General features: G+C 45.9%; 1 protein-coding gene across 2 annotated transcripts in view; it reads right to left on the bottom strand.

The window, feature by feature from the left end:
- Positions 1 to 26,881, bottom strand: part of ABCA5 (ATP binding cassette subfamily A member 5) — a 1,464,780-nt gene that overhangs the window by 682,449 nt on the left and 755,450 nt on the right. For both annotated transcript variants that reach the window (XM_078654285.1, XM_078654286.1), the window contains exons 21-22: positions 3,844 to 3,971; positions 1,761 to 1,898 (exon numbers count right to left, since the gene is read on the bottom strand). In XM_078654285.1, the coding sequence (XP_078510411.1) occupies positions 1,761 to 1,898; positions 3,844 to 3,971 (266 nt within the window). The remainder of the gene's footprint in view (positions 1 to 1,760; positions 1,899 to 3,843; positions 3,972 to 26,881) is intronic.

Below are 26,881 nucleotides of genomic sequence, written 5' to 3'. Positions count from 1 at the left end.
GATATGCTCGTCATTCACAAGCGAAATGGCACGGTTTGGGGGTATATCTCTCAAGTTTCACTTAGTTATTTGCCTTCACGTGCCTCTGTGATTCCCAGAAGAGTGCTGATGCACCAGCTGCTGCACTCGGCTTAAATGTTTGGACTACTAGACTTGTTCTTACCTTTTTCAGTGTTGCTTTCAGCATCCCTCCGACATTCTTAGCTAATCTGAGGAAGCCAACTCATGGCACTAGATTTATATGAGGAATCACAAATAAACATGCATGTGTGTGATATTGAAAACAGTATGTGAGAAGAAGAATAGTGGGTTATTCGTGGTCCACGAGTTACAGTGGAAGTTAGAGAAGGAAGACGATATTGATAAAGGTTCATGGACTGTGTCGGGCTATTTAATAGTGTACCTTAAATGCAGATGAATCCTTCAACTATGTTCATTCATATCAACCTTTTATTTGTTAATGCTTTGATCAAGAGCAATCATGAATGTGGACAGTATCCATATAAGATACTGTAAACAAAAGAGTGTGCACTTCAGAGTACCATACCCATATGCAAAAATGTAGACAAGTACATTTGGGTATACATAAATAGGCAGGCATAGTTAGAGTATTCCTGGAAGTTTCCAAGAAACTATTTTCCAGGAACATTAGTTTAACTGTTTGAAAAATTCAGCAATATACAGAAGCATACCTATGTATGTGCATTTCCTTCCTTTTCATTTGCGAAATGAGCTCAGTATGTAAGTCATTCATCATAAAACAAAATAGTGTGTTCAATATCCAAAAACACTGCGTGCTATTTCCACACAATGAGTGGGTCTTTTCACTGACTCAAATGTAGCTACCAGGCTATCGATTTGACGTGGTATATCAAAATGATTTCTGATGCAAATTTGCGTTTATTTCATGAGGCACGTCTGCCCAGAAGGGTTAAACGGGCATTCTACATAAAATGGAATTATATACCAACGCCCTTAAAAAACAACACAGGCAGGAGATGGCTCATTCAATTTTTTTATGTTTGGTTATTGATGAAAGAACTGTGATTCATACTATATTAATATATCTTTAAGATTGAAGGCAGCAGTGCTTTCTGTAGGTACACGAATACGTTTGCAAAGTCCTCTGTCCTCCAATAATAAATGACCTCTGAACGTGAACCCAACTGTTAACAAGTAGAAAATTAATCCTAATTAGTTCAATCTTACTTCAAATCAAAGTGACCAAAGCAATTTCCATTAAAGAAAAAAGTTAGAAAATACATTTTAAAATGAGCACGTTAAATTTGACTTTCCACAAACAATATTTTCGCCCATTATTTGGACAGCCTGAACCTTACAAGTACCTAAAGTCAGATCTTGGACTATGTTGTGTAGGAGTGTGTTTTCCCATGTTAGAAGATTACGCCCAACATTTAATAAAATATATTAACATCTAACTATGAATATTTTATGACAACTAAACCCAAATACAGTTAACATGATTTTTTCACTATATTCAGAACTTCAAATAGAGAAGTTACATTGTCCTCTTCGGAAAGGTGGAATGGGAACTGCAAGTCTTCTGAAAGAAGCAGCCCGATAATAAAGCTTAAGATTTAGGAAGATCAAAAGTAAACTGTAGCTTCAAACAAAGTAAACAATGGCAGCCTGAATGAGACTCAAAAAAGACATCAGAAACATCTATTGGTAATATCTGAACAACAAAAAATATCAAGGGGAATTAAATTATGACAGACTATGGCTTACGAATCACTTACTTGAAAGAACGGGTTGCTCCAGACGTGAATGGACTCGGTGCTATTCAGGCTATTAAGCATAAGATTGCTGATGACGTTTACTAACACTGGCAACGAGTGCACCATGGTACTGTTGAATACAGCTTCAAAGGTGTAAGACTACAGAAATTAAAAGGTACGATTTAAAGTTAAAAGACCAATGTAGAACAGTTACAGTGAGATAATTAAGACAATATTGCAGTAATCCTTGCAACACAAATTTGACTGGCCTTAAAGGGTAAAATTACAATAAATGAAGTGTAAAAATAACATCGAAAATGTGCACGAGTTACAACTACAGCAGTCACCACCTCTCTATACAGTTATGAGACTGCTGGATACGTAAAAAGTAAAAAAGAAAAATGTGATTTCTCTCGTGTCTTCCCTACATTTTACCTGTGGCCCTGGTTGGTATTTGTTTGCAACTAAGGTATAAAGGTTGTATGGTGCAGGATATGCAACTGATGGCAAATGCTAAGAACAAATGTACATATTACAGGCCCCAGCATACTTGCCTCCACAAAAGTCCCATGAGGAGCCTAACAGCTATGCTGTTAAATATAAAACTGTTATTATCAGGAAGGTGACATTCCTTCCTTTCCCAATGTATTCTTTAACATTCAGGAAAACTACTCTCTTACAAGGCTCATTTGAGGTTTGCGACCATATGAGGTTGAACTGGTCGAATCATTTTTCCCACTTTTCCTGGGGGACAGGTGTGAGGAGGATCAAAAAATTGAGATAGAGCGAGATAATAGTCTAAATAAATAATCTCATATTTATTTACACTACAGGACTAAAACAATAAAAAATAAAAGGAAGCCTTTGATGTATTTCTTCCAAAACAAATAGATTTTGTGCAACTTATGTCAGGCTACTCAAAGAGGGCGCTATATCAAAGATGCGCATAATACACATCAGCCAAAAATAAATGTTATTTGCTGATTTCTGGGTAAAGCAGATATGTTGTATGGTTCCTGTTACGTCAAGTGTGAAAAATTGCAGATTAACAATAATCTGTCATCTTTGGGAGCATCATTTCTCAGAAGTGGGCAAAAAACCTCTTCACAAATCCCGAAACTGTCTCACTCGAATCTTTTTCCCTCTGTACAACCCTTGAGAAGGTTTCGTAAGGTTCTAAAACATTCATTTTGGAGCCTCTGGATTATCAACCATGGACGATTATACAGCACAGAACATAGCGAAGAAGCGGCAAAATAGCCGACAGGAGCACTGGATTCATTTACTTATACACCCACGGAACTTTCTATATCACTAACATTTAATTTCACATGCACGTCAGAGGCCTTAAAAAACGTTTGCAGATAATGTTAACTGATATCCTGGGGATCTATAAGGTGCTCTGTGGTTGTTAACATACAAGTATGGCAAAACCCAGCTTCACTGCAACATGAGAGCAACTCGTTCTTGGACTTTGGAGAAAGGCTTATGGTGATCGATAGGTTGTCGACAACCGTTTGTATGTGTCCAGGGCACAGGGTTACAATTTAACTAAAAGAATGTTTGACACATGCAGACCCCTTTAATAACAGCATGTGACTATGTCTTTAGTAAAGGATTTCTGCTGATACGTTTTCAGGTGCCTGACTCTGCACCTGTTGCAGTTTGCTTGTGGCTTTGCTAGGCCAGTATAAGTGAGATTGCAATGATATCATGATGTCCACACTGCGGGTCATTTAAAGCATTAGTATGATTTTTTAAAACACATGTAGTTGTAGGTCGTTTCTTTTACCCTCTGAGTTGCATTGAAAAGAAGAGCTCTGCATTTGAGACTAGACACAGGATTATTATCTGAGATCTCAGAGAATGAAACCACTCCGTCATTGTTTAGGCAAACAGCTAGTTAATTAAGTCGTCCATATTAATTATTTGAGGTTTACATAATAGTGCGACATAGGAAGCATAATTAAAACATGAAATAAAATCAAGGAAGAGAAAGGGGTATTGAGGTAATGTCAATAGAATGAGAAAAGAAAACTCGGGGCAGGTTTAACGTTCTCTTCTCACATCCCTGAACCTGCTGCTGCCACTATGTCATTTATACCTTTTCTGAGTAGAAGACATTTAAAGCTGCATTGTGCGGGGAGACGCCAAGGTAATCACTTCCGTTCATTAATTCCACTGCAATTTTCTGACTTCTAAGTGAATCAATGATGCCATCGATACTAGACCCTTGTAAAAAAGAATAGAAGTGTTAATGAACAGCTCATTTTTCTCGTAAAGGCACAATCAAGGCACGCTGGATAATTATCTTCCACTATTAACTATTCAGACAAAAGTTAATGGCACTATTCTAACAAATTCACTTTTCAACTTTGTACAATGGTACTTTCTAATATATTACATATTCTAACATTGGAAAAAGTTGTTCTAGCTCATGGCATCCCTCAGCGACTGTGGTATCTGGAACAACAAATCCGTGTATATCTTGCACCCACCTAAACAGAAAGAGGTTTTCACAACTATGTTTTTCAAATGTATACACAGATAGAGATATGATTAATACATAACTATTACCTCCTTACCAGTCTTGTTCATCAACATTCTAACATAGAGAGAGGTCTGCCCCCATATACAGATCTAGTTTACCCAAACTGAAAAAAAAAACAACAGTTCCAGACAGAGCCATGAAACAAACTCCTAACTGGATATTGCTGGACCCCTCGGCTGCTTTCGATACAGTAGGTCAACCCATCTTCATAATCACCCTGGAGTCTCGAAAGGAATTCACTGGCAGTGTCTTCACTAGTCCCCCTCATACAGTTTCTGTATGTGGGCACCTCCAGGTCCGAAAACATCCCCATTCCCTGCGGAGTACTCCGAGTTTCCATAAGGTCCCCTCTACTCTTCATGGAGCCGTTGTTCTCTACTCACTGGCAGAATAAACTACAGAAACCCATGTTTGCCCATAGGCGAAACAAAAACCTAAAAGATCAAGTGGTCCATTCTCGGCATAAAGGCAATACTATTAGTACTCCCTTTATTCAGAAATCAATTGATGGAGCAAATGCCATCAAGGGCACCTCACGCTGTGGTTCCTGCCAATCCTGTGATACCATTATAATAGGCGAAACAATGGATTTCAACAAGACAAAGATTCAAGCAAAAGAATTTTGGACCTGCAACACAAAAAATGTTGTGTATTTACTCATATGTCCGTGTAATCTTGGATATGTGGGTGAGACGTCCCGCATGATAAAGACCAGGCTAACTGAACATAGGTCAGCTATTAAAACACAAAAGATCACAGCTTCGTTGGTAAACCATTTCATAGAATATAAACACAAACCTGAAGAATTGAAATGGCGCATTTTAGAAAAAATCCATGTGCAGCAAAACCAAGGAGATGATATCCGTAGAAAAAGAGAGGTCTTTTGGATCTTTACCCTTGGGACTTTCGACCACGGATTAAACCAAGATTTGCCGTGGGAAAACGCAATAATATGACACCACTGAGAATTTGGTCAGATTATTGCGATAATCACATGTAATGGAAAATAGTTTTTCTACCCTGATAATGCCCTTTTCTCTATAAAATCCCAAAATGATTACACTGATATTTAAACCCCAAAACGATGATCCGATATTTAGTCAGTACTTATTTAAAGAAAGTATTGCTTTAAATAAGGGCGGAGCCTACTCAGGAAATAAATAGCAGTGGTAAAAGGACTACACGTAATCATCCTTTTCTACACGAACTACTGAGGGAGGCAGAGACGCTTCGAACTCCGCGCATATCATATCGGTAAGAACTCGCTAAGCTCCGCACAACCTTTGCACTGTTAGCACGCAATTCCGTATTGCCTAAACGGAATTTTGTTTAAGACTGCCCCCATCATACCTCTATTTTAATTTTAACCGAGTGGTTTTGGCCCTCCCCTTTTTTCTATACAGCGGGCGTTGTCGCGTTCAACAGGCATCCATTTCGAACTACAGCCGCCTTTGAACTACAGCCGCCTTTTTAAACGAAAGCGGAGCAAAGACATACCACGGTTTCCGCCCTTTCCTGCGTTTCCCTGAGCTCTCCGCGAAAGGTAAACACTAGCAAAAAGAAGGTATTTTAGACCTTTTAAGTAATCCTTTCAACAGCTATTGACACAAAATGATATTTTCTTCTAGCTAAACGAATAACCGGCTTTACCAACTGTAACACTCGCTTTTAATGAAAATAACGGAGAACGGTTTCCCTCGCTTTTAAAGACGATGAAAAGTATTTGTAGGTAGTAGTAAGATGGAAGCAGTGATTACTGTTTAAACAGGTAAGAATATCACCTAAAAGAACGCCTAACTGAGATAAGGAGAAATTTGAAACACCTAGTAAACTGGTATAGGACTTTATACATCGTAATTTTTTCTTTTTAAACAGTTATCACATACCGACTCCGGATATTAGAGGAGAGGTGCCTTACTCCCTTCATCTACCACGAACCTATTGGTTCATAACTTCTTCTTTTTTAGGTAAGAATATTTGGTAATTAAATTCAAATAAATCGATGTAGGCTCTTTTGAGTCCGTCTACCCATATAACATATCGATCATTTTTTGATCTTCCAGTTGACGCAATATAAATTCTAAAAGAATCAGATCTTCTTTAACCACATTTTATTAACCTTTGTTTTTTAAATAAGACATCGTGCCAAAATAGTCCAGCATATGCACAATAAATCTGTCTCATCAATAAAATTAACTTCTAGTCAAATTCGCCTTTTCTTACTTTTTTAAGATAGGTTGTCTACCATTAAAAAATTATATGCAGGTGAGATAGATTGAATAAAGCCTTTTGTAATAGCTTACTCTGTTTATTTAGAACTATAGGTATCTTTTTGAAATATAAGACTCCTAAAATGTTACGCCAATTTCTCTCGAACATATATTCTTGGGAATATTTCCGTTATTAATAATACTGTGATGTACGTTTGTTTATTACGTCTATGAAATATGTAAGTGTTTTCCAACTTTGTGTCCTCAATCAAATTTGTACTACAATATAAGTCTGGCTAGGTAAAGAAAAAGAAAAAGAAAAATTTCTTACAACTGAATCATGTTCTATCTATGTAAATACAAGAAATAGCAATGCACTGTGATTTAAATGTTATTTTGTTTTATCTTATTTTATTTAGAAAAAATGGCTGAATACTGATCTGTCCTGATGAAGACAAATGACTTTGTCGAAACGCGTTGACACACAGCCTTATTTTTCATAAAATTTGAGAATTTATTTTTAAGAAAAAGCCCCCCCCCTTTTTTTATGTGTATCGATATGTCTGCTTTATATCTATTAATGAAAAGCCCGATGAAGTAACATTTACTCGTATTATGTAACCTCTTTTATTGAATCACATGTATCATACATCTTTTATATTTATATTAAAAACTAACCTTTTGATATCATTCCAGTCCATTGCTTTAATTTTATCGATTATGTGTTTATGAATATGTTTTTTTGAAATAGCCAGTTTTCTGTTTTAATTGTCTGCCTGGGTAGATACCTTTACACAATAATTGTTTCCCCTGACCCAGGAGTACGATCCATATCAGGGGGTCCTTGATACCTACAAAATCTCTACTCACTGGCAACATCATCAAAATTCACCAATATACCGATGATATACAACTCTACTTAAGTCTCCTTTGCCTCAGTCATTCAAGCACTGTAGGAACATCATCCTGATTTGTATGTCCAGCCCTACCTGAAGTTCAAGTCAACAAAAACAGAATTCCTGTTCTTTAACAAGAGCAACAAACAGGAAACAGTACAGACCTGGTTCTATGAAATGGACTGTGATAGTTTAGAAGCCCAATTTTGATCAAATGCCAAGTTTCTTGGATTCACTCCGGACAACAAGTTCATCCTTAAGAAACACACTGCCAAAAAATACAAAGACATCCTGACATCACCTCTCTATTCTAAAGAAAGTGAGACTATTTCTACCAGAAAGCAACTTCAGAACTGCTATTCAAGCACTCTCACATCTGGATGGTGGTAACATCCTGTACCATGATGTCACAGAGTCCCGATAGAACTCTATTGGCTTCACTTGCCTGCCCACAATTCCAAAACCTGCTGCATTATTTACAAAGAAAAACCAAAGGTGGTGATGGACGGAGCGTTGACAATACAAACACTCACCCCCAGTCAACTGATCTGGGTTTAATCCATCACCGTTCTTTAGCTCACTCCGCCACCAATGTTCCCTCTAATTTTTTTCCTCTGTGTGCGGCAGTGTAAGGTCTATGTGCGCTGCAACCTAGTCTGTGTGCGCCAGTAACCAGGCGCGCGCGTGGGCGCAGCGCTAAATATCACTCCAAACGTTTGCTTAATAAAGTGAAAGGACTGTGCATTTCCTCACATACAGATACTCGTGAACGGTTTTAAGGCAGGTTTGAAACCGTCCCACATATCAATTTGAAACCTTAGCAGCTATGTTGCTGCATTTCTTTTCTTAATAGAGCTGGGCTGCAGGGTGATTGTGTGCATTTGTTCAAGTTTTTATGTTGATTTCAGCTCATGATGGGCACTGTGATTAACATGAAAACTTTAAACAATGCTCTCTTTGAGCAGGAAAAATAAAATTATAATAACGTTATTATAATTTTACTTTTCGCAGTTTCAGGGCTGGGTTAGGGTAGGGCCGCATCAGGCTTTTGACAATCACATTTTAATGCTAGTGTCCGCATCACCGCATTAAAATGCATTAGTCCCGTATTCTAGCAGCCCTCTGACAATACTGCAATTGAGGTACACTGCCAATGAGGCAGCACCAGCACACTAAAATTGTCTAACATATGAGAGCATGCAACTGTGCCTTAAAATTTAAAATGCTATGCGTCAGAGATATAATATTCATGAACAGCACTGAGCAGGCAGGCCAGAATTTAACAGATCAATTAGCAGTGCCCCAACCAGCCTTCCTGTGAGTCTACTTCTTTAATGTGATAGATTCTATTCCCCAGATTTTTTATTTTAAACATGTGTCTCAGGATGGCAGAAATAGCCAAGGCCCACAGATCTGGCTCGGCATTCATGACAGTTCGGGGCGGGGCGGGTAGAGAAGGAAAAGGACTCTGTCTCTTCCTTCTTGCCCAGAGAAGACAAGGACAGTGTCCACTTCTGCTCTGCCGCTGGCAAAAGCACTCACTGATATCTGAACAATTAATTTAAAAGCGTCAAGGTAACCATGTTGTTCCTGCTAACATTTCACATGCTTTACTTAAACTTGCATTCCTTATGAGTATTTGCTTTCTCCATGATTTTGTAACTTTTCTTTAGGCAGCATATTACTCTCGTCTAATGCGTAATTTGAATTGTGTTGCATCCAGAAGTTTATAGCGGGCCACAATTGGGTTGTAGCTGAAGGCAGTGAGAGTGTCTCTCAGTGGAGCAGTATGGTGTTCAGTGGAGGAGAGGATGTGGCACTATGGTCAAAGCTGCCGAGTTGGGAACTGGGGAACCAGGTTCAGCCTTCATGACCAGACCACTCTACTGAGGGAGCACATTCCCTTGCTATACCTTAGAAGCGCTGGTGTCTTTGCACCATCATGCCCTAATGGTGGCAACTATGGGTTAAACGTAAAGGCCTGTCAACCACAATCCATACCGAAGATCACCTCCAGTCTTGCAGGCAGGCCTATGAAGCAGCGCACCATAGAGTGACAGTGACTCTGTCACAGAGGTCACAGGACCCTTGAGCAAGGTGGCTCTAGGGCGGTGCATTCGCACCGGGCGCTGACTTTGGGTGGGGTAACATCCTAGCAGAAAAGTCGCAGCCAAGGTAGATATGGCCATTGGGGGTACATATGGATGTGCATAAAAGGCACGTCTGGAAGCAGATGTATGTATGAGTTGCGAGTCACATACTATGCTGTTTATTAGGAAGGCAAACAACGAACATTTTATAAAAATCTGCCGCCTAATAAGAGCCCTGGCACCTCTTTAGTGACAATTTAAGCACTGGCAAAGGGCCACCTTGTGACAGACTGCCCCTTCGAAGCACTTGTTGAAGTATGCCCACAGAGAAGAGTGTGGTGTATTGTAAGGCATTTGTATGTGTGGGAGTCTGTTGGGAGGTGAATGTACCCCAAAAATGAAAAACATTTGCTTTAAGGAGAGAGGGGACCCCGTAAACACTTTCTTCAGTATTGCTTTACACAAGCATCTGCGCCTCACACTGAAGGGAGGCCACGCCTTTCACTGTGCACCGACAACTAGATATTATTGGGTAAAGAATGACATATTCCTAAGGAGAGATTCCGTGTCCACAGTGTAGCCCAAAAACACATCCCTGGCACACATGTACAAAGTTCCTTACTTTAGCCCTGCTTTACACAACAACTGAGGGCTCTAGCCCGTCCCCACTCTGAAGAAAGGCCTGACCACTGGGCTCTATTTGCTAAGGGGGTCTGCCCTTAAGGAGATAACCCCCTTCTTCAAATGGTACCCTTTAAACATGTTCCACGCATGCATCTTATTTACACGGTTCGTTTCTTCTGCGCTGCCTTACACAACCGAGTGCAGCCATCCTGGCTTCACTCTGAAGCAAGGCCGCTCCTTTCACTGCACACCAACCACTGGCCCCCATTTGTAAGGAAGAATGTCTGTTCTCTTAAGGAGAGAAGCTGTGTACACAGGGTACCCTGTAAAGATGACCCTGCATGCATTTACAAGGGCTCTTTTTTCAGCACCATTTCCAGAACCAAATGAGCTCAGCTAATACTGCGCCACACACACTTTAATTGCGCACCCACACCATCACTGCCAAATAGCGCATTTGACACTCGTATGTGGGATCTTCGTCCTGCCCATAACCTGTCCCTTTGTTGCATCCACAATGACTCAAGACCACTGGGCATTAGATACAGACAAGGGGTGGTGTGTACTTCATTTTCCATTGGCCTACCGTTCAACCATTATCCAACATAAACTTTTTGTTTCATCATCATTTTTTTTGATCAAAAAGCATAATCTGCTTCAATTTACTGGGTCTTGTATTTCAATTGAATAACTGCCAACATCGAGTGCGCGCGTATATGTGAATGTACGTGGGAGAGTGTCTTTGTGTATAGTGTGTGCCCGTGTATGTGTGGCTGTGTTATTATGTGTGTTTCTTTGTATATGGTGTGTGCCCATGTACATGTGGCTGCGCCAGTGTGTGTGCGTCTTGGTATGGGTTTGTGTCCATGTGTGCATTTGTATTTCTATGAGTGTATGTTACTTTTTGAGTCAATGTATTTCTTTGTGCGTGGGGTGTGCGTCCATGTTTGGTTATTTGTTTGTGTCTGTGTCAGTACAGGTGGGTGCTAGCTTGTATGTGTGCGTGTGATATACTCCTGTTTATGTAGCTTAGGGGCAGATGTATCAAGATTCAATTTTGCGATTCCTAAATAGCGATTTTTAAGGAATCGCTATTTAGAAATCGCAAAATGGAATGTATTAAAAAAAAATCGCTATTTTTTTGTGATTCCTTACACCTCCTTATTTGCGAATTCGCATTTTGCGATTTCGCAAATAAGGAATAATTCCCCATGCATTCCTATGGGCCAGGAGGCCCATAGGAGTGATTTTGAACTAATTCTCAAATTGCGAATTCGCAATTTGCTAATCGCAATTTGAGAATTATTTCAAGGGTGCAGGGGTGTCTGAAAGACACCCTGCTGCACCCCTGAAATGAACATGTGTGTGCATATGGCGCACATACATGCCCTATGGACATGTATGTGTGTCACATGCCACCTTAAAAAATGCAAATTTGTGCATTTGTTGAGGACTTCGCAAATTACCATCAACTACAAGTTGGTGGTAATTTGCGATTCCTTAACACAAATTCACAAAAGAAAAATGCATCATACATAGCATTTAAGGAATCGCAAAATTTGTGATTCCTTAAATGCTATGGCAAATTAAGGAATCGCAAATTTTTGCGATTTCTTAATTTGCGATTGTTTGTTACATTCAAAAAAATGCTAAACAACCATTTGCGAGTCGCAAAGGCCTTTGCGAGTCGCAAAATGGTTGATACATCTGCCCCCAAGTGTTTACATATGTTCATGCATATTTGTATCTTTGTTTATGTGTGATGTTTCTCCGTGTGAATGCCTCAGAGTGTGTTATGTGTCTGTCTGTGCTAGCATAATTATTTGAGGCAGTGTGGCTTGCATGTCTCTTATATTCGACGTATTGTTGTGTTGCAAGAAGACAACTCCTTGGCTCCTGTCACAACGCACACTGTTGAGAACGCTGTATAAACACTGCAATAAGTTAAGGTGGGAGGGGTTAGCCTTCCCAATTAATCCCAACGCTTCTTCACACATTCCCAACGAGAGGAAACATGACGCAGTCTGGGCTCTGGAAACATCTGCCTCTTGCCTTGGTGTCTCTCCCAACTCCGTTTTATTTGACTGTACTGCCCCCACACTTTACTTCTAACACATGCTCTTCTGATGGGTGCAGGGGGCACAGGCCCATGTATGAATCGGAAGGTGGGGGAGACTTGTTGTGGACAGTCCTGGGTGGGTATTGTGCAAAGGCCCATCTTGCGGAGGGAGTGGGTACACCAGACGAGCCTTCATCCAAACACCCTATGTAGCCTCGTCGGCATGAGATAAGCTTTGTGTAGAATGTTATTTTGGATGTATTGGTATTTAGCATTTTGTGACAATGTGCGTGCAAACTGGAGACCCCTCTCCCATTCCTTATGAGTCAGCCTATTGACCTATGTCTCTTTCCCAGCTCCAGAGGGTCGGCAGTAAGGGGTCCTGCGGTGATGAGTTGGCAGCCGCCGCCCATGGTTTGAAGTGTATGTACTTAACATATGTTGTGCCGGCTCTGTGTTGGTGATGCGCAATTGCCGTCCCAGTTCCACCAACATCCTACTGTGGAACAAGTAATGTCCCACTGACAAATCACAGTTTGCCTGCAATTGGTCTAATAATGGCATGAATGCACCATCATGGAATAGGGCACATGATGATTTCTTGCCTTCAACATCTTTCTCTCTCCATTCGCTCTGGGGCAGAATGCCTCTGCTGGACGTGAGTAGGTAGTTGCCATATATCTGGCTGCTCTTGCTACTTCTCTCAGCACATACGGATGGATCTTTTTTATACTATTGTGTTTCCTTTTTCCGTAACATTTGCCATCCTTTATGAGGTTCTTTTGTGCCTAACTTAATAAATGGCTGGTTTTATCGCTGTCTTGGTCTCTTTCAGTTGCATGGTCTTTGTGGTGTAAAGTGATCTATTTTTTGGTATGTCACCATTCTGTTGAGGACTGCAGCAGCTGATGTGATCTGGTGCCTGCTGCTGGGCAGGTAGGGGCACCGCTCACCGATTGGGGTCGGCCACCCAGCTCGGGGTAATGATTTTTATTGGAATTGAGGCTCTTAAACTAATGTAAATGTAAATGCCTCAGCCTCACTCTCCGTTGTAATTTCTAATATTTTAATGTTTCCCTTGTCTTCATTGTTTGATTTTCCTCACGAGTAATTGTCACTCATAGTCCTTGAAATAGCACTCATAATAGCACTGAAATTATGAAACTGGCAGCTATGCCCCTCCCGCTCCGGCCTCTCTTCCCCTGCTCGGATCCGCCGCCCTCTTCCTCTCCGAGCCTCTGTCCGACAGGCGCCTCTCCTCCCTTTCTCTTCAGCGTCTGTATTCATATTAATTGCAGCGCACACGGGCTGCAATTAATATGAATACTACCTCAATGGCCCTCAATCAGCCCCGCATATGTGCACTGTTAAGAAAAGAAAATCACATTTTCAAAACACCGCGTGTGCTAAAGCACACGTCGTGTTTGAAACTCAGTTTTTCTTTTCTTAACAGTGCACCGCTGCGGGGCTGATTGTGGGCCATTGAGGTAGTATTCATATTAATTGCAGCCCGTGTGCGCTGCAATTAATATGAATACTAACTCAATGGCCCACAATCAGCCCCGCAGCGGTGCACTGGCAGGAAAGGAATAGAGCAAGTGCAAGGGCCATTTGCACGTGAACGCGAACAGAAAATTACGGGTTTTCGCGCCGCTCGCATGTTAAAAGCGGCGGCGCGAACAGTCTTAGAATGTGCGCGCTAAATAATGAGCACTGCGCGCTTGGGGTGCATTCAATGCGCGCGAGCGCAGGCGCGCAGGTTATTGGGAACAGTGTCCGCCACCCCAGTTCAGACATGGCCATATGAAAATCAGTCTGACCCTGTGCCTCATGGGAACAGTCCAGCCCGAACTGCCAAGCCATGTCTTCCCTGGACGGGAATCAAGCTTCCTAGGACCGGTTTCTGGCATTACAGCAGTCTTCAGCTGGGCTTGCTTGACTCCAGTGGCAAAGTGAGCAAGGGACTCACGTCTGAGCATACCCTGCCAACTTAGGGCGAACAAAGAAAAACCAAAGGTGGTGATGGACGGAGCGTTGACAATACAAACACTCACCCCCAGTCAACTGATCAGAGCTGATTTGCATATAGCCAGTGTCTAACCCAGGGTGGTGTGGAGTGCAAAAAAACGATGGATTTAGGCCCAGATCCTTATACTGGGGTGAATGTATGACATTGTTCTACATTTTGTCCATCAACTGTGTTTTTTTGCAATTTTCACCCCGAGTGGGCTGGGTATGCTCAGACGTGAGTCCCAGGCTCTCCACACCACTGGAGTCAAGCTATCCAGGCTGAATGAAGGCTGATAGCCAGAAACCGGTCCTTGGATGCTTGATTCCGGTCTGGGAAAGACATGGCTCCTGAGTTCCTGAGTTTACCCGCCTCAAAGGTTCAGAGTTCTCTCTTTATAATAGTAGTATAGATAAAGGAAGGAATGTAAGGATGAATGTTGTATATCTATAGTGCAAACCTAGCCATTGGCAGTGTAGCACAGTATCGGGTCAAAGACAAACATAAGGTCAACTAGTGATAGGAGAGGTAGCTGGTTTGTGTCCTGTAAATTAATTTGTGATGGGAGTGTTCTTTAAAGAGGTGCATCTTCAGCTCTTTCCTAATTTGGGGAAATATTGAGGGGGTGCCGATGGATACGGGGATGTTTCAAATACTGGGTGCATAGATGAAAAAGGCCTGCTTGCTTACTATTTCTTTCTTATACTTATTAGCCCGCTGTCTAAAGGGCGTCTTAGTTTTTAGTGTTACAAGAACCACCAGAAATGGTGAGCTTATCTGCAAAATAAACCGGGGTGCTGGTTGTGATGGCTTTGTAAATAATGCAAAAAACACAGTTGATGGACAGAATGTAGAACAATGTCATACATTCACCCCAGTACAAGGACCTGGGCCTAAATCCATCGTATTTTTGCACTCCACACCACCCTGGGTTAGACACTGGCTATATGCAGATCAGCTCTGACCCTGTGCCTCATGGGAACAGTTCAGTCCGCACTACCAAGCCATGTCTTTCCCAGACGGGAATCAAGCATCCAAGGACCGGTTTTTGGCTATCAGCCTTCATTCAGCCTGGATAGCTAGACTCCAGTGGTGTGGAGAGCCTGGGACTCACGTCTGAGCATACCCAGCCCACTCGGGGTGAAAATTGCAAAAAACACAGTTGATGGACAGAATGTAGAACAATGTCATACATTCACCCCAGTACAAGGATCTGGGCCTAAATCCATCGTTTTTTTGCACTCCACACCACCCTGGGTTAGACACTGGCTATATGCAAATCAGCTCTGACCCTGTGCCTCATGGGAACAGTCCAGTCCGAACTACCAAGCCATGTCTTTCCCAGACCGGAATCAAGCTTCCTAGGACCGGTTTCTGGCATTACAGCCGTCTTCAGCCGGGCTTGCTTGACTCCAGTGGCAAAGTGAGCAAGGGACTCACGTCTGAGCATACCCTGCCACACTTATGGCGGCCAAAAGTGGTACAAAAGGGGGTGGTGATGGACGGAGCATCTGAATCAATCAAACACTCACACCCAGTCAAAAGATCAGGGTTTAATCCATCACCGTTCTTTAGCTCACTATGCCACCCCAGTTCAGACATGGCTATATGCAAATCAGTCTGACCCTGTGCCTCATGGGAACAGTCCAGCCCGAACTGCCAAGCCATGTCTTCCCTGGACCGGAAACAAGCTTCCGAGGACCGGTTTCTGGCATTCCAGCCGTCTTCAGCCCGGCTTGCTTGAATCCAGTGGCAAAGTGAGCAAGGTACTCACGTCTGAGCATACCCTGCCACACTTATGGCGGCCAAAAGTGGTACAAAAGGGGGTGGTGATGGACGGAGCATCTGAATCAATCAAACACTCACACCCAGTCAAAAGATCAGGGTTTAATCCATCACCGTTCTTTAGCCCACTCTGCCACCCCAGTTCAGACATGGCTATATGCAAATCAGTCTGACCCTGTGCCTCATGGGAACAGTCCAGCCCGAACTGCCAAGCCATGTCTTCCCTGGACCGGAAACAAGCTTCCGAGGACCGGTTTCTGGCATTCCAGCCGTCTTCAGCCCGGCTTGCTTGAATCCAGTGGCAAAGTGAGCAAGGGACTCACGTCTGAGCATACCCTGCCACACTTATGGCGGGCCAAAAGTGGTATAAAAGGGGGTGGTGATGGACGGAGCATCTGAATCAATCAAACACTCACACCCAGTCAAAAGATCAGGGTTTAATCCATCACCGTTCTTTAGCCCACTCTGCCACCCCCAGTTCAGATATGGCTATATGCAAATCAGTCTGACACTGTGCCTCATGGGAACAGTCCAGCCCGAACTGCCAAGCCATGTCTTCCCTGGACCGGAAACAAGCTTCCGAGGACCGGTTTCTGGCATTCCAGCCGCCTTCAGCCCGGCTTGCTTGAATCCAGTGGCAAAGTGAGCAAGGGACTCACGTCTGAGCATACCCTGCCACACTTATGGCGGCCAAAAGTGGTACAAAAGGGGGTGGTGATGGACGGAGCATCTGAATCAATCAAACACTCACACCCAGTCAAAAGATCATGGTTTAATCCATCACCGTTCTTTAGCCCACTCTGCCACCCCAGTTCAGACATGGCTATATGCGAATCAGTCTGACCCTGTGCCTCATGGGAACAGTCCAGCCCGAACTGCCAAGCCATGTCTTCCCTGGACCGGAAACAAGCTTCCGAGGACCGGTTTCTGGCATTCCAGCCGTCTTCAGCCCGGCTTGCTTGAATCCAGTGGCAAAGTGAGCAAGGGACTCACGTCTGAGCATACCCTGCCACACTTATGGCGGCCAAAAGTGGTACAAAAGGGGGTGGTGATGGACGGAGCATCTGAATTAATCAAACACTCACACCCAGTCAAAAGATCAGGGTTTAATCCATCACCGTTCTTTAGCCCACTCTGCCACCCCAGTTCAGACATGGCTATATGCAAATCAGTCTGACCCTGTACCTCATGGGAACAGTCCAGCCCGAACTGCCAAGCCACGTCTTCCCTGGACCGGAAACAAGCTTCCGAGGACCGGTTTCTGGCATTCCAGCCGTCTTCAGCCCGGCTTGCTTGAATCCAGTGGCAAAGTGAGCCATGCTTTACCAACAGAATGCAGGAGGCCATTAGTCCCAACAGCTTTAGAACCAGTCTCACTGAAATTCAGTATTGAGGCTGAAACAAGGGGTGACCCACTTGTGGGACACCCCTGCGCCGCACGGCCACCAGCTGCTGCGTGTGCCCTTTCCCTGTGCCCTCTGCCTCGCGGCTTGCCTCGCTGCCGGCTGACCCTGCTGCTCTGTAGTGTTTTTGACAATCGTTTGTGCTTGTTTTGTTTTTTCCCAGCTTCGGCCCGTGTCAAGCTTATTTTGTCTGTCATTTGTGCTTGTTTTGTATCTCTCTTGATTTCACCCGTGTTTAGCATTTTTTCTGTATCTTGTGCCTGCTTTCTTCATTTCTGACCGTCCTCCGGCCTGTTTCCCGCCTCCCTCGCCGCCCCCCGCTTCCCGCCACCACCGCCGACCCCGCCCCTTTTTTCCTTCTGCTCCCTCCCCGCTCCCGCCTCCCAGCTGCTCCGCCCACCCGCGCACTTCGCCTTAAATGGCGACCGTGCGAACGCGCAGCGTTGACGCGCAGCGGGCGCGCCGATTGTGCGCCGAAGGCGCGCCAAAGGTAAGCCCGTCTGCGCCCGTCCGCGACCGGACCGCGACCAGTGCCAGGACCCCTGGCCCCCACCGACGGAAGCCGTCCCGACGAACCTACACCGCCGCCGATCTCATCGCACTCAACACCGGCCGCATCCCAGGATGTCACCAAGCCGCCCCGAAGCACACCCACGGACCCTTCAGCTGCCACGCCTGCAAGTTCACCTGCATCCGGACCTCCCCTGCACCCGCCAAGCCGAACACCAGCAGCAACCACCTCAAGTGCATCCTGCTCAACACCCGCTCCGTCCACAGACACGCCGTAGAACTCTGGAACCTCCTCGACACCACCGCCCCTGACGTTGCCTTCCTCACCGAGACCTGGATGAACGCCTCCTCAGCCCCGGACATCGCCATCGCCATCCCAGAGGGCTACAAGATCATCCGGAGGGACCGCACCGCCAACCAGACGGGAGGAGGCATCGCCATCATCCACAAGAACACCATCCGCATCACAACCAACACCGACGACACCCTAACCACCGCTGAACACCTGCACTTCCAGATCCACACCAACCCGAAGACCAACCTCAGAGGCACCCTGATCTACCGAGCCCCGGGTCCACGCACACGATTCAGCGAGGACATCGCCGACTTCATCAGCCCGCACGCCCTCCCCTCCGCCGACTACATCCTCCTGGGGGACCTCAACTTCCACCTGGAGAACAACAACGACCGGAACACCATCAGCCTGCTCGAAAACCTCGCCAACCTCGGACTCAAGCAGCTGGTATCCACCCCCACCCACCTCGCCGGACACACACTCGACGCCGTCTTCTCATCCAGCAAAGACGTCACCTTCAGCCACGCAACAGGACTCCACTGGACGGACCACAGCTGCGTCCACTTCACCTTCAGAAGAACAACGATCCATCACCACCAGCAACAGGCTGCCCGAAGAAGCTGGAACAAGATCACAGCCAACCAGCTCACCGCGTCCCTGAGCCAGCACCCTCCCGCCAGCTCAGTGAATCCCAGCCAGGCCGCCGACAACCTCACGAAGTGGATCAACAACTGCGCGGACGAACTCGCCCCTCTGAGAACCCCACCCAGCAGACCCTGCAGCAGAAAAACACCATGGTTCACCGACGAACTCAAGAACTCCAAGAAGAACTGTCGAGCCCTCGAGAAAGTCTGGAGAAGGGAACCAACTACGGACAACATGACCACCCTCAAGCTCGCCACCCGGAAACACCACCAACTGATCCGCGCCACCAAGAAAAATACATACAAGGACCGGCTGGACAACAACGCACACAACTGCAAGGAACTCTTCAACATCGTGAAAGAGCTCTCCAACCCCAACGCCGGAAACAATGACATCACCCCGTCGCAAGACCTCTGCAACTCCCTCGCGTCCTACTTCCACAACAAGATCACGGACATACACAACAGCTTCAGCAACCAACCAACGCAAGCCACAACCGCAACAACGCCACCCACCACCACCCTCCGCACCTGGACTCCGATCAGCACCGAAGACACCATCCGCACAATGAACTCCATCCATTCCGGATCTCCGACTGACCCCTGTCCTCACCACGTCTTCAACAAGGCCGACGCTGTCATCGCACCCCACCTGCGGGACATCATCAACACCTCCTTCGACACCGCCACCTTCCCTGAGAGCTGGAAGCACGCCGAACTCAGCGCTCTTCTCAAGAAACCCACAGCAGACCCCACCGACCTCAAGAACTACCGTCCCATCTCGCTCCTCCCGTTCCCGGCCAAAGTCATTGAGAAGACCGTCAACAAACAGCTGGCCGCCTTCCTCGAGACGAATGGATCCCTCGACCCCTCACAGTCGGGCTTCCGAGCGAACCACAGCACCGAGACGGCCCTCATCGCTGCCACCGATGACATTCGAACTCTGATGGACAACGGAGAAACAGCGGCCCTCATCCTCCTGGACCTCTCCGCGGCTTTCGACACTGTCTGCCACCGTACCCTAGTACAGCGCCTCGGCAACATCGGAATCCAGGACAAGGCACTGGAATGGATCACCTCCTTCCTCGACGGAAGAACACAGAGAGTCCGCCTACCACCGTACAAGTCAGAGGCCACCGAAGTCATCTGCGGCGTCCCTCAAGGATCCTCACTGAGCCCCACCCTCTTCAACGTCTACATGAGCCCCCTCGCGGCCATCGCACGCCAACACAACCTCAACATAATCTCCTACGCCGACGACACCCAGCTGATCCTCTCCCTGACCAATGACCCCGCCACCGCCAGAGCCAACCTGCACGAAGGGATGAGAAATGTAGCCGAATGGATGACGACCAGCCGCCTGAAACTGAACTCGGACAAGACGGAGGTCCTCATCCTGGGCTCCTCGCCCTCCGCCTGGGACGACTCCTGGTGGCCCCCCGCTCTGGGCACCACACCCAAACCGACGGACCACGCACGCAACCTGGGCTTCATCCTGGACTCCTCCCTCTCCATGACCAGACAAGTAAACGCCGTCTCCTCGTCTTGCTTCAACATCCTGCGCATGCTACGGAAGATCTTCCGGTGGATCCCCATCGAGACAAGGCAGACGGTCACCCAAGCCCTCGTCACCAGCCGACTGGACTACGGCAACGCCCTCTACGCCGGAACGACCGCCAAGCTCCAGAAGAGACTACAGCGGATCCAGAACGCCTCGGCCAGACTCATCCTCGACATCCCCCGTCGCAGCCACATCTCCGGACACCTGAGAGATCTGCACTGGCTCCCGATCAACAAGAGAATCACCTTCCGGCTCCTCACCCACGCACACAAAGCCCTACACGACCAAGGCCTGAGCTACCTCAACAACCGGATCAACTTCTACACTCCCAAGCGCCTCCTCAGATCAACCAGCCTCGCCCTCGCCGCCGTCCCCCGCATCCGAAGAGCGACAACAGGAGGAAGGTCCTTCTCCTACCTGGCCGCCAAGACCTGGAACTCACTGCCGACCGACCTGCGCCTGACCCAAGACCACCTCTCCTTCAGGAAGAAGCTCAAGACCTGGCTGTTCGAGCAGTAACGGCACCCCCCCCCCCCCCACCCAGCGCCTTGAGACCCTACGGGTGAGTAGTGCGCTCTATAAATGACTTGATTGATTGATTGATTGAAACATCAGGAAGGACTTTGGGAAGGGTTGTGAGGAGCAAGGAGAGCAATGCGGAAGGCTGTTGGTGTGGAGCGAAGAGCAGGTTGGGCGTCGCTGACAGATTGGATGGAGCTTCGCATTGGCAGGACCCCACAAGCAGTCGATGCTGCAGTGCGAAGCGATAGGCTGGCGGCACTACGTGCTGATTTCCTGGGTTTTCCAGGAAAGCAAAATGGATCGTAGGATTGTTTGAGGTGAATCTTTCCATCTTCAGTGTCTCTTAGTCGTAGCCCAGTGCCTTTACATGATATAGTGACTCCTTGCACACCGTTTCTCCTTTCCCACTGAATTCCAGAGTCCTTCAGAAAGTATAATGCAATCATGTGAAAATCCTGCTGGTAGCTCTCTGTTGGCCTGCCTGGCCTTAGTTTCCTCAACGCAGCCATACTGGATATTTCCCTCTATCACATGCCCCCTCAAGTTTGTTCCCAGATTAATCGTTCACAAACCTCTGACTGAAGTCCTGGAGCTTGAGAGGTTAGCCCTTAAAGCTAAGGTTTGTGCCAAAGAAACAGCGCTTGATATTCAGGAATCCCACAATGCTGGAATTCTCAAACTGTATGCATGACAGTAGCATAATTTTAAAGGGATTTCTGTGAACTTGCAGGGATTCTAGATTTTCGAAAGGATGATTTTGTGCTGGGTTCAGCTGTTTCCACTGTAATAAGCTAGTAGACAGCTATGTGTGCCTTAAAGAGTTTAGGGGTTCTGCATGCAGGTGCTATGGCCACTCTCCAAGGCAGAATTGTTTTCTTTGTCGCCTTGTGATACATTCCCCAGTTCCATCTTGGGATCCACAGTTAGTACTCCAGCGTCTTTAAATTGTTCCTTTTGAGCCCATAGGTACATAGAATATAATTTTCTTTCAGAAAACGACTTATTACTGTTGGGCTTATGTTCAGGATGCAGCATTGGAGCCCTTTTATCTACCTACTATCTAAATTTCCTGCTTTTTTGCCCAGGCAAAGTTGTCATTCATCAAAACCCTTCTTTCATTAAAACAAAAGGTTCCTTCTACCGCCTCCTCCCGTTGATCACCTCCCTGGTCCACCCAGACCAGGCCGGTTTTATGCCACACAGGGCCACCAGACACAACATTAGGCGGGCCCAAGTGGCTCTGGAAATGATGCGAGCTACCGGAACCCAGGCGGCGCTTTTGCTGGCTGACATTGATAGAGCCTTTGACTCGCTGAGCTGGGTTTACCTATACGCGCTCCTGCCTCGCCTAAATCTTGGACCCCACTTTCTCTCGTATGTACGGCTGCTGTATACTGACTTGACGGCATCGGTGAGAGTGGAAGGCGCGATCTCGGACACCTTCCCTATTGGACGGAGTACCCGACAGGGGTGCCCCCTCTCGCCATACCTGTTTGCCCTCGCGATGGAACCTCTTGCGGCGTGGGTACGCATTGATGCACAGATGAGGGGATTTGAATGGGAAGCAGGGCCATCCGATAGAATTGCGCTCTATGCGGACGACGTGCTGTTCTTTCTTACGGACCTCAATAGGTCGGGCCCGAGAGTCCTTGACATTATGAGAGTGTTTGGAGAGGTTTCGGGGCTTCACCTCAATGCGAAGAAATCCACTTTATGGACCCTGGGGAACGGTGTGGCACTTGGGCGTTGGCGTTACAGGAAGCGACAGGAGGTATTAAGTATCTTGGGGTGTTTTTAACGGACATACCGGGAGTCTCGTGGGAACGCAACATCATTCCAGTCTGGGACAGGGTCCGATCAGACCTGAAAACATGGTCCCGTATGCCTTTGAACCTGTATGGCCGCTCAGCCATTTTTAAGATGGTAGCCCTTCCTCGTCTGCTCTATCAGTTACAGAACCACCCCTATCCTATCTCGCCAAAGTGTTTTCGCCAGGTTAACTCGTCCGCTTCCTTTGGGAAGGAGGTGCCATACGTGTGGCCCTCCGCACCTGTTTCCTCTCAACGTATTGCGGTGGCCTGGCGTCGTCGGATATCCTATCCTATTATCAAGCGTCCCATTTGTTGTTGCTAAACGAGTGGTGGTATGGAGATCGGAGTGATCCAGCTTACGCCCTAGAGAGATTTTTGATGGAACCAGATACTTTACATACATTACTGTACTCAGCGGGGAAGAGGCTTCCGGTGGCTACGCAGGTAGTCTTCCAGGTCTGGCGTCGAGCACCTAGCCGTATGGGATGGTGGAACAGGCTGACCGAAGAAACCCCGCTGTGGCGAAATGGCCGTCTACCGGCTCTGGCGGCCTTGCAAGGGTTTCGCGGCTGGGATACGATAGGGATCTCGGCACTGGGACATGTCATGAAGGGCACAACCCTTAAATCGTTTCAGGAGCTGAGGGACGAATACGATATATCCAAAACCCAATTTTTTTAATACTTGCAGTTTTGGCATGCCATCTCCCCTGCCCTGGAGGGACTTGACTCCCTACCGGAATTCAGTCCACTAGAAGCTAAATTATTTATGGGGGAACCAGTGGAAAAGAAAATATCCCGCATCTATCAGACATTGGTTATTCATTGCTCCCCCTCTCTGGACGGCTTGCGGTCCATTTGGGAGAGAGACGTCGGAGAACTGGATGAGATGGGGTGGAGGGAGGCCCTCGCGGCCCCGAGGGACGCGGCCATCGCTGTGCGACTGCGCTTTATCCAATTTAAATACCTGCATAGGGCTTATTTCACGAGAGAGAGACTGTGGCGGGCCGGGTTGATTGCCGCCCCTGACTGTCTGAGGTGTGGCAGAGAGATGGGCACCTTCTTTCATACGGTGTGGTCCTGGAGAGATACTGGAGGCGTGTATGGGACTGCTTGGATGAGGTACTGGGCTGGCAGCTCCCACGCACATCGCAGTTGGGCCTCTAGCATGTCTTGGAGCAGGTGGGTGGTAACATCTACAAACGGCACTTACTACTTCTGGGCCTTACGGTGGCCAAGAGGGACGTGGCCCGCGCCTGGAAAGACCCTAGGGCACCCCCGATAGAGGTATGGAAACGGGGTTTGGATTATTTTATGGGTCTGGAACGTCCAGTGTTTGAGCCCCGAGGCTGCCCCAGAAAGCATTATAAAATATGGAAGAGGTGGGCGGAATATAGGTGGTTGTGGCTGGAACCACCGATACAGCAAGATGTAACTGGTGACCAACTGTTCTGAGAAAAGGGGCGAGGTTAGAAGTGTATTACTAATATTGTACAGACTGATTGCTTGGACTTAGGTGGACATCGTGAACAGGGGCTAGGGTGGGACCCGGGTAGGGGTAGTTTTATGGGGTTGGGGGGGTAAAGGTTGTTCGATATAATAATAATAATAATAATAATAAACCATTTCTAAAGCGCCTGGCTACACAGAAAACAGTGTGTCCCCGCGCTACATATATGAATGTATTATCCTGATTACAGTATTGATTGCTACTCTTTGCGTTTTTAATCTTATGCTCACAGCTCCTCCGGTGTTCGGAGTACTGTGGATGTCTTGCAATCTTATTTGAAACAACAATAAAATTTTGTTCTGAAAAAAAAAGGTTCCTTCTAGATTTCAATGTACAAAAAATGAGGTCTTGCTAGTTTTATTCCCCTCTCCTACCTTTTCAGAGGACCTTCTTCATTATTTAGATTTTGATAGGGCCCTTTTCATCTATTTGACCTAACTACCTTGTTCCAGAAAATAGATTCCTTGTTTGTTACATATCTGATTAGGGTCTCCGCCTTTTAAGGCAATCTTTAGTCACTGGATTCGATTAGCAATTCTAATGGCCTACTAGACAGCAAGAATTGCAAATGATGTACAACATGTGACTGAGGAAAGGAGAAATGGCACACATAACCTCTATCCCCTATTAGTACAAAAAGAGACAAAGCAATTCTGAAGATTGAGACTCAGGGCAAGAGTATTTGGGTAACAGTCACCATATACCCCTAGCCCAGAAGTAAATTCCAGTTTAATGTAATCAAGATTTGTTTAACCCGCACATTGAGTCAATCATTAAATTATAAATTAAGTCCAAATTGTAAAAAGCGTTCCATTCTTTATTTATCAAATTCTTCATCAATGTTTAAAACCCAATTGTAGCCAAAGCCAACGCGTTTCGGCCACTTGGGACTTCTTCAGGACTCATCAGAGTATTTCACCATACATTGTGATTAAAAGGGAATACCTTCAGGTCCACAGGATCCTCGTGTGTTCCGGCTCTGTAATATAGCCTCCTCCATTAATTCCGATCTCTCCTCTATTCAGCGACCCATTCACAGTAAATATAGAACGGCATGGTTTTTGATTCTCTTGATATATGTGGACTGATATTCTAGACCAGATGTGATTCCATATTGGAAGTACCCTGATTAACAAAATTGATACAAACTGAGACGGCAAGAACTGAACTAACTAAACTCATCTTGGGTCATTCCTCAAAAGGGACGTGTGTTTCTTGAGCAGCCTTTACAGGGACTTCCATAAAGGGCATTAGCAATTATACTATGTGGGCATCTCCTCACACTTTCATGAATCATTAGAACTGGGTGGTGGTTTGTCAGAAGAATTTGGTTCTCATATTCTATCAGTGGGGAGATCTTGCGCTTTTTGTTTTTGTAAATCACGTAGTTTCGTAATTCATTATGTCACATTATTTGATGGCCTTTTGTGCTCTTGTTTTGCTTTGGCACATCCTCACTAGGTCAGGACTGGGGAGAGGAAAATAGATGAGGCGTAATGGCTCTGTAACATACCAGTTATCTTCATTAGTTCTACTCTTCCTTGTCACGGTCCTGGAATCCAGTGGTGGCTGCTACCTTGAAGCAGCAGTGGGGCAGGGTGGAGGTAAAGAGCAGGGGGGGGGGAATTGAGTAAAAAATCACTTACCACCAGGGCGGCCACCGCCTCTCCTGCCTCTTCTTACTGGCTTATTCTGGGAAATATGAAGCCCCAGGACTCCCACGATCCCCGCAGCCAATCATGACACTGCAATGAGTCGGAGTGCCATGACACGGCGCTGAGCCAGGGGCTGGAGGGGTGGGCATGTTCTCCATGCAGGCTGTAATACAGCCTGCATGGAGAACATGGTATGTGCGCATTACTGTTTTGGGAGGCTCGAGAGGGCTGGCCAATCACTCATGCTCAAAAGGGGAGTGCAAACCACTCCTCCCCCTGTTCTGAGAGCAACCCTACCCCACAAAGACGCTGCAACAGGAAAAAATAAAATGATATTAACCTTGAGTTATTATAAAAATTTTTTTACACTGCAAAGCAGAGGAGCCACCATTGCTGGAATCCTTTCCTACCAGCCCAATAGAGGGCACCTAATATGGCCAGAGGAAGCGTAGTAATTTCAAGCAGTGTGACAGTCATTTCCACCTTGTAAGGCATACAAGGACAGGTGCAGCTTGAATTAGGCTCTAGTAAAACAATCATTAAAAAAAAGATGTAAGCTTTGATGGCTAAATTAAGTTTCTGTATTGAGGCACCAACTCACCATATATGACAGTGACGAGGAAGAGTAGAACTCCGAATAATGAAAATTACAAGGTCTCTTTTATCACAAAGAAAGAAAACAAACTCACTTTGCTATGTGGCTTAAAGCAGAATGGGCTGAATGTCTTGTTCCTCTCTTCAGCCTGCTTTTAATTGTTCCACTTTCTGACTGTCAAAAGGGTCTTATTATGCAGCCATTCCTGACTGCACCACAATTCTCTTTGTTGGCACAAATCCTTCTTACTGAATTGGAAGCATCGTCCTCGGAGGCCATTATCCACTTTAGTGATCAGACTGTGTTTCACCAACAGTGCAACAAATTCAATAACATTTTGGACCCCTCTATATTAATCCCCCATCCTATCCACATCACAAAGGGTCCACTTTTGGATTGTTTTATTAACTATAA

This window comes from Lissotriton helveticus, chromosome 7 (genome assembly GCF_964261635.1).
Source record: "Lissotriton helveticus chromosome 7, aLisHel1.1, whole genome shotgun sequence".
NCBI classification, from domain to species: Eukaryota; Metazoa; Chordata; class Amphibia; order Caudata; family Salamandridae; genus Lissotriton; species Lissotriton helveticus.
The sequence above is the reverse complement of the archived record's forward strand: the minus strand, read 5'-3'. Positions and strand labels throughout refer to the sequence as shown.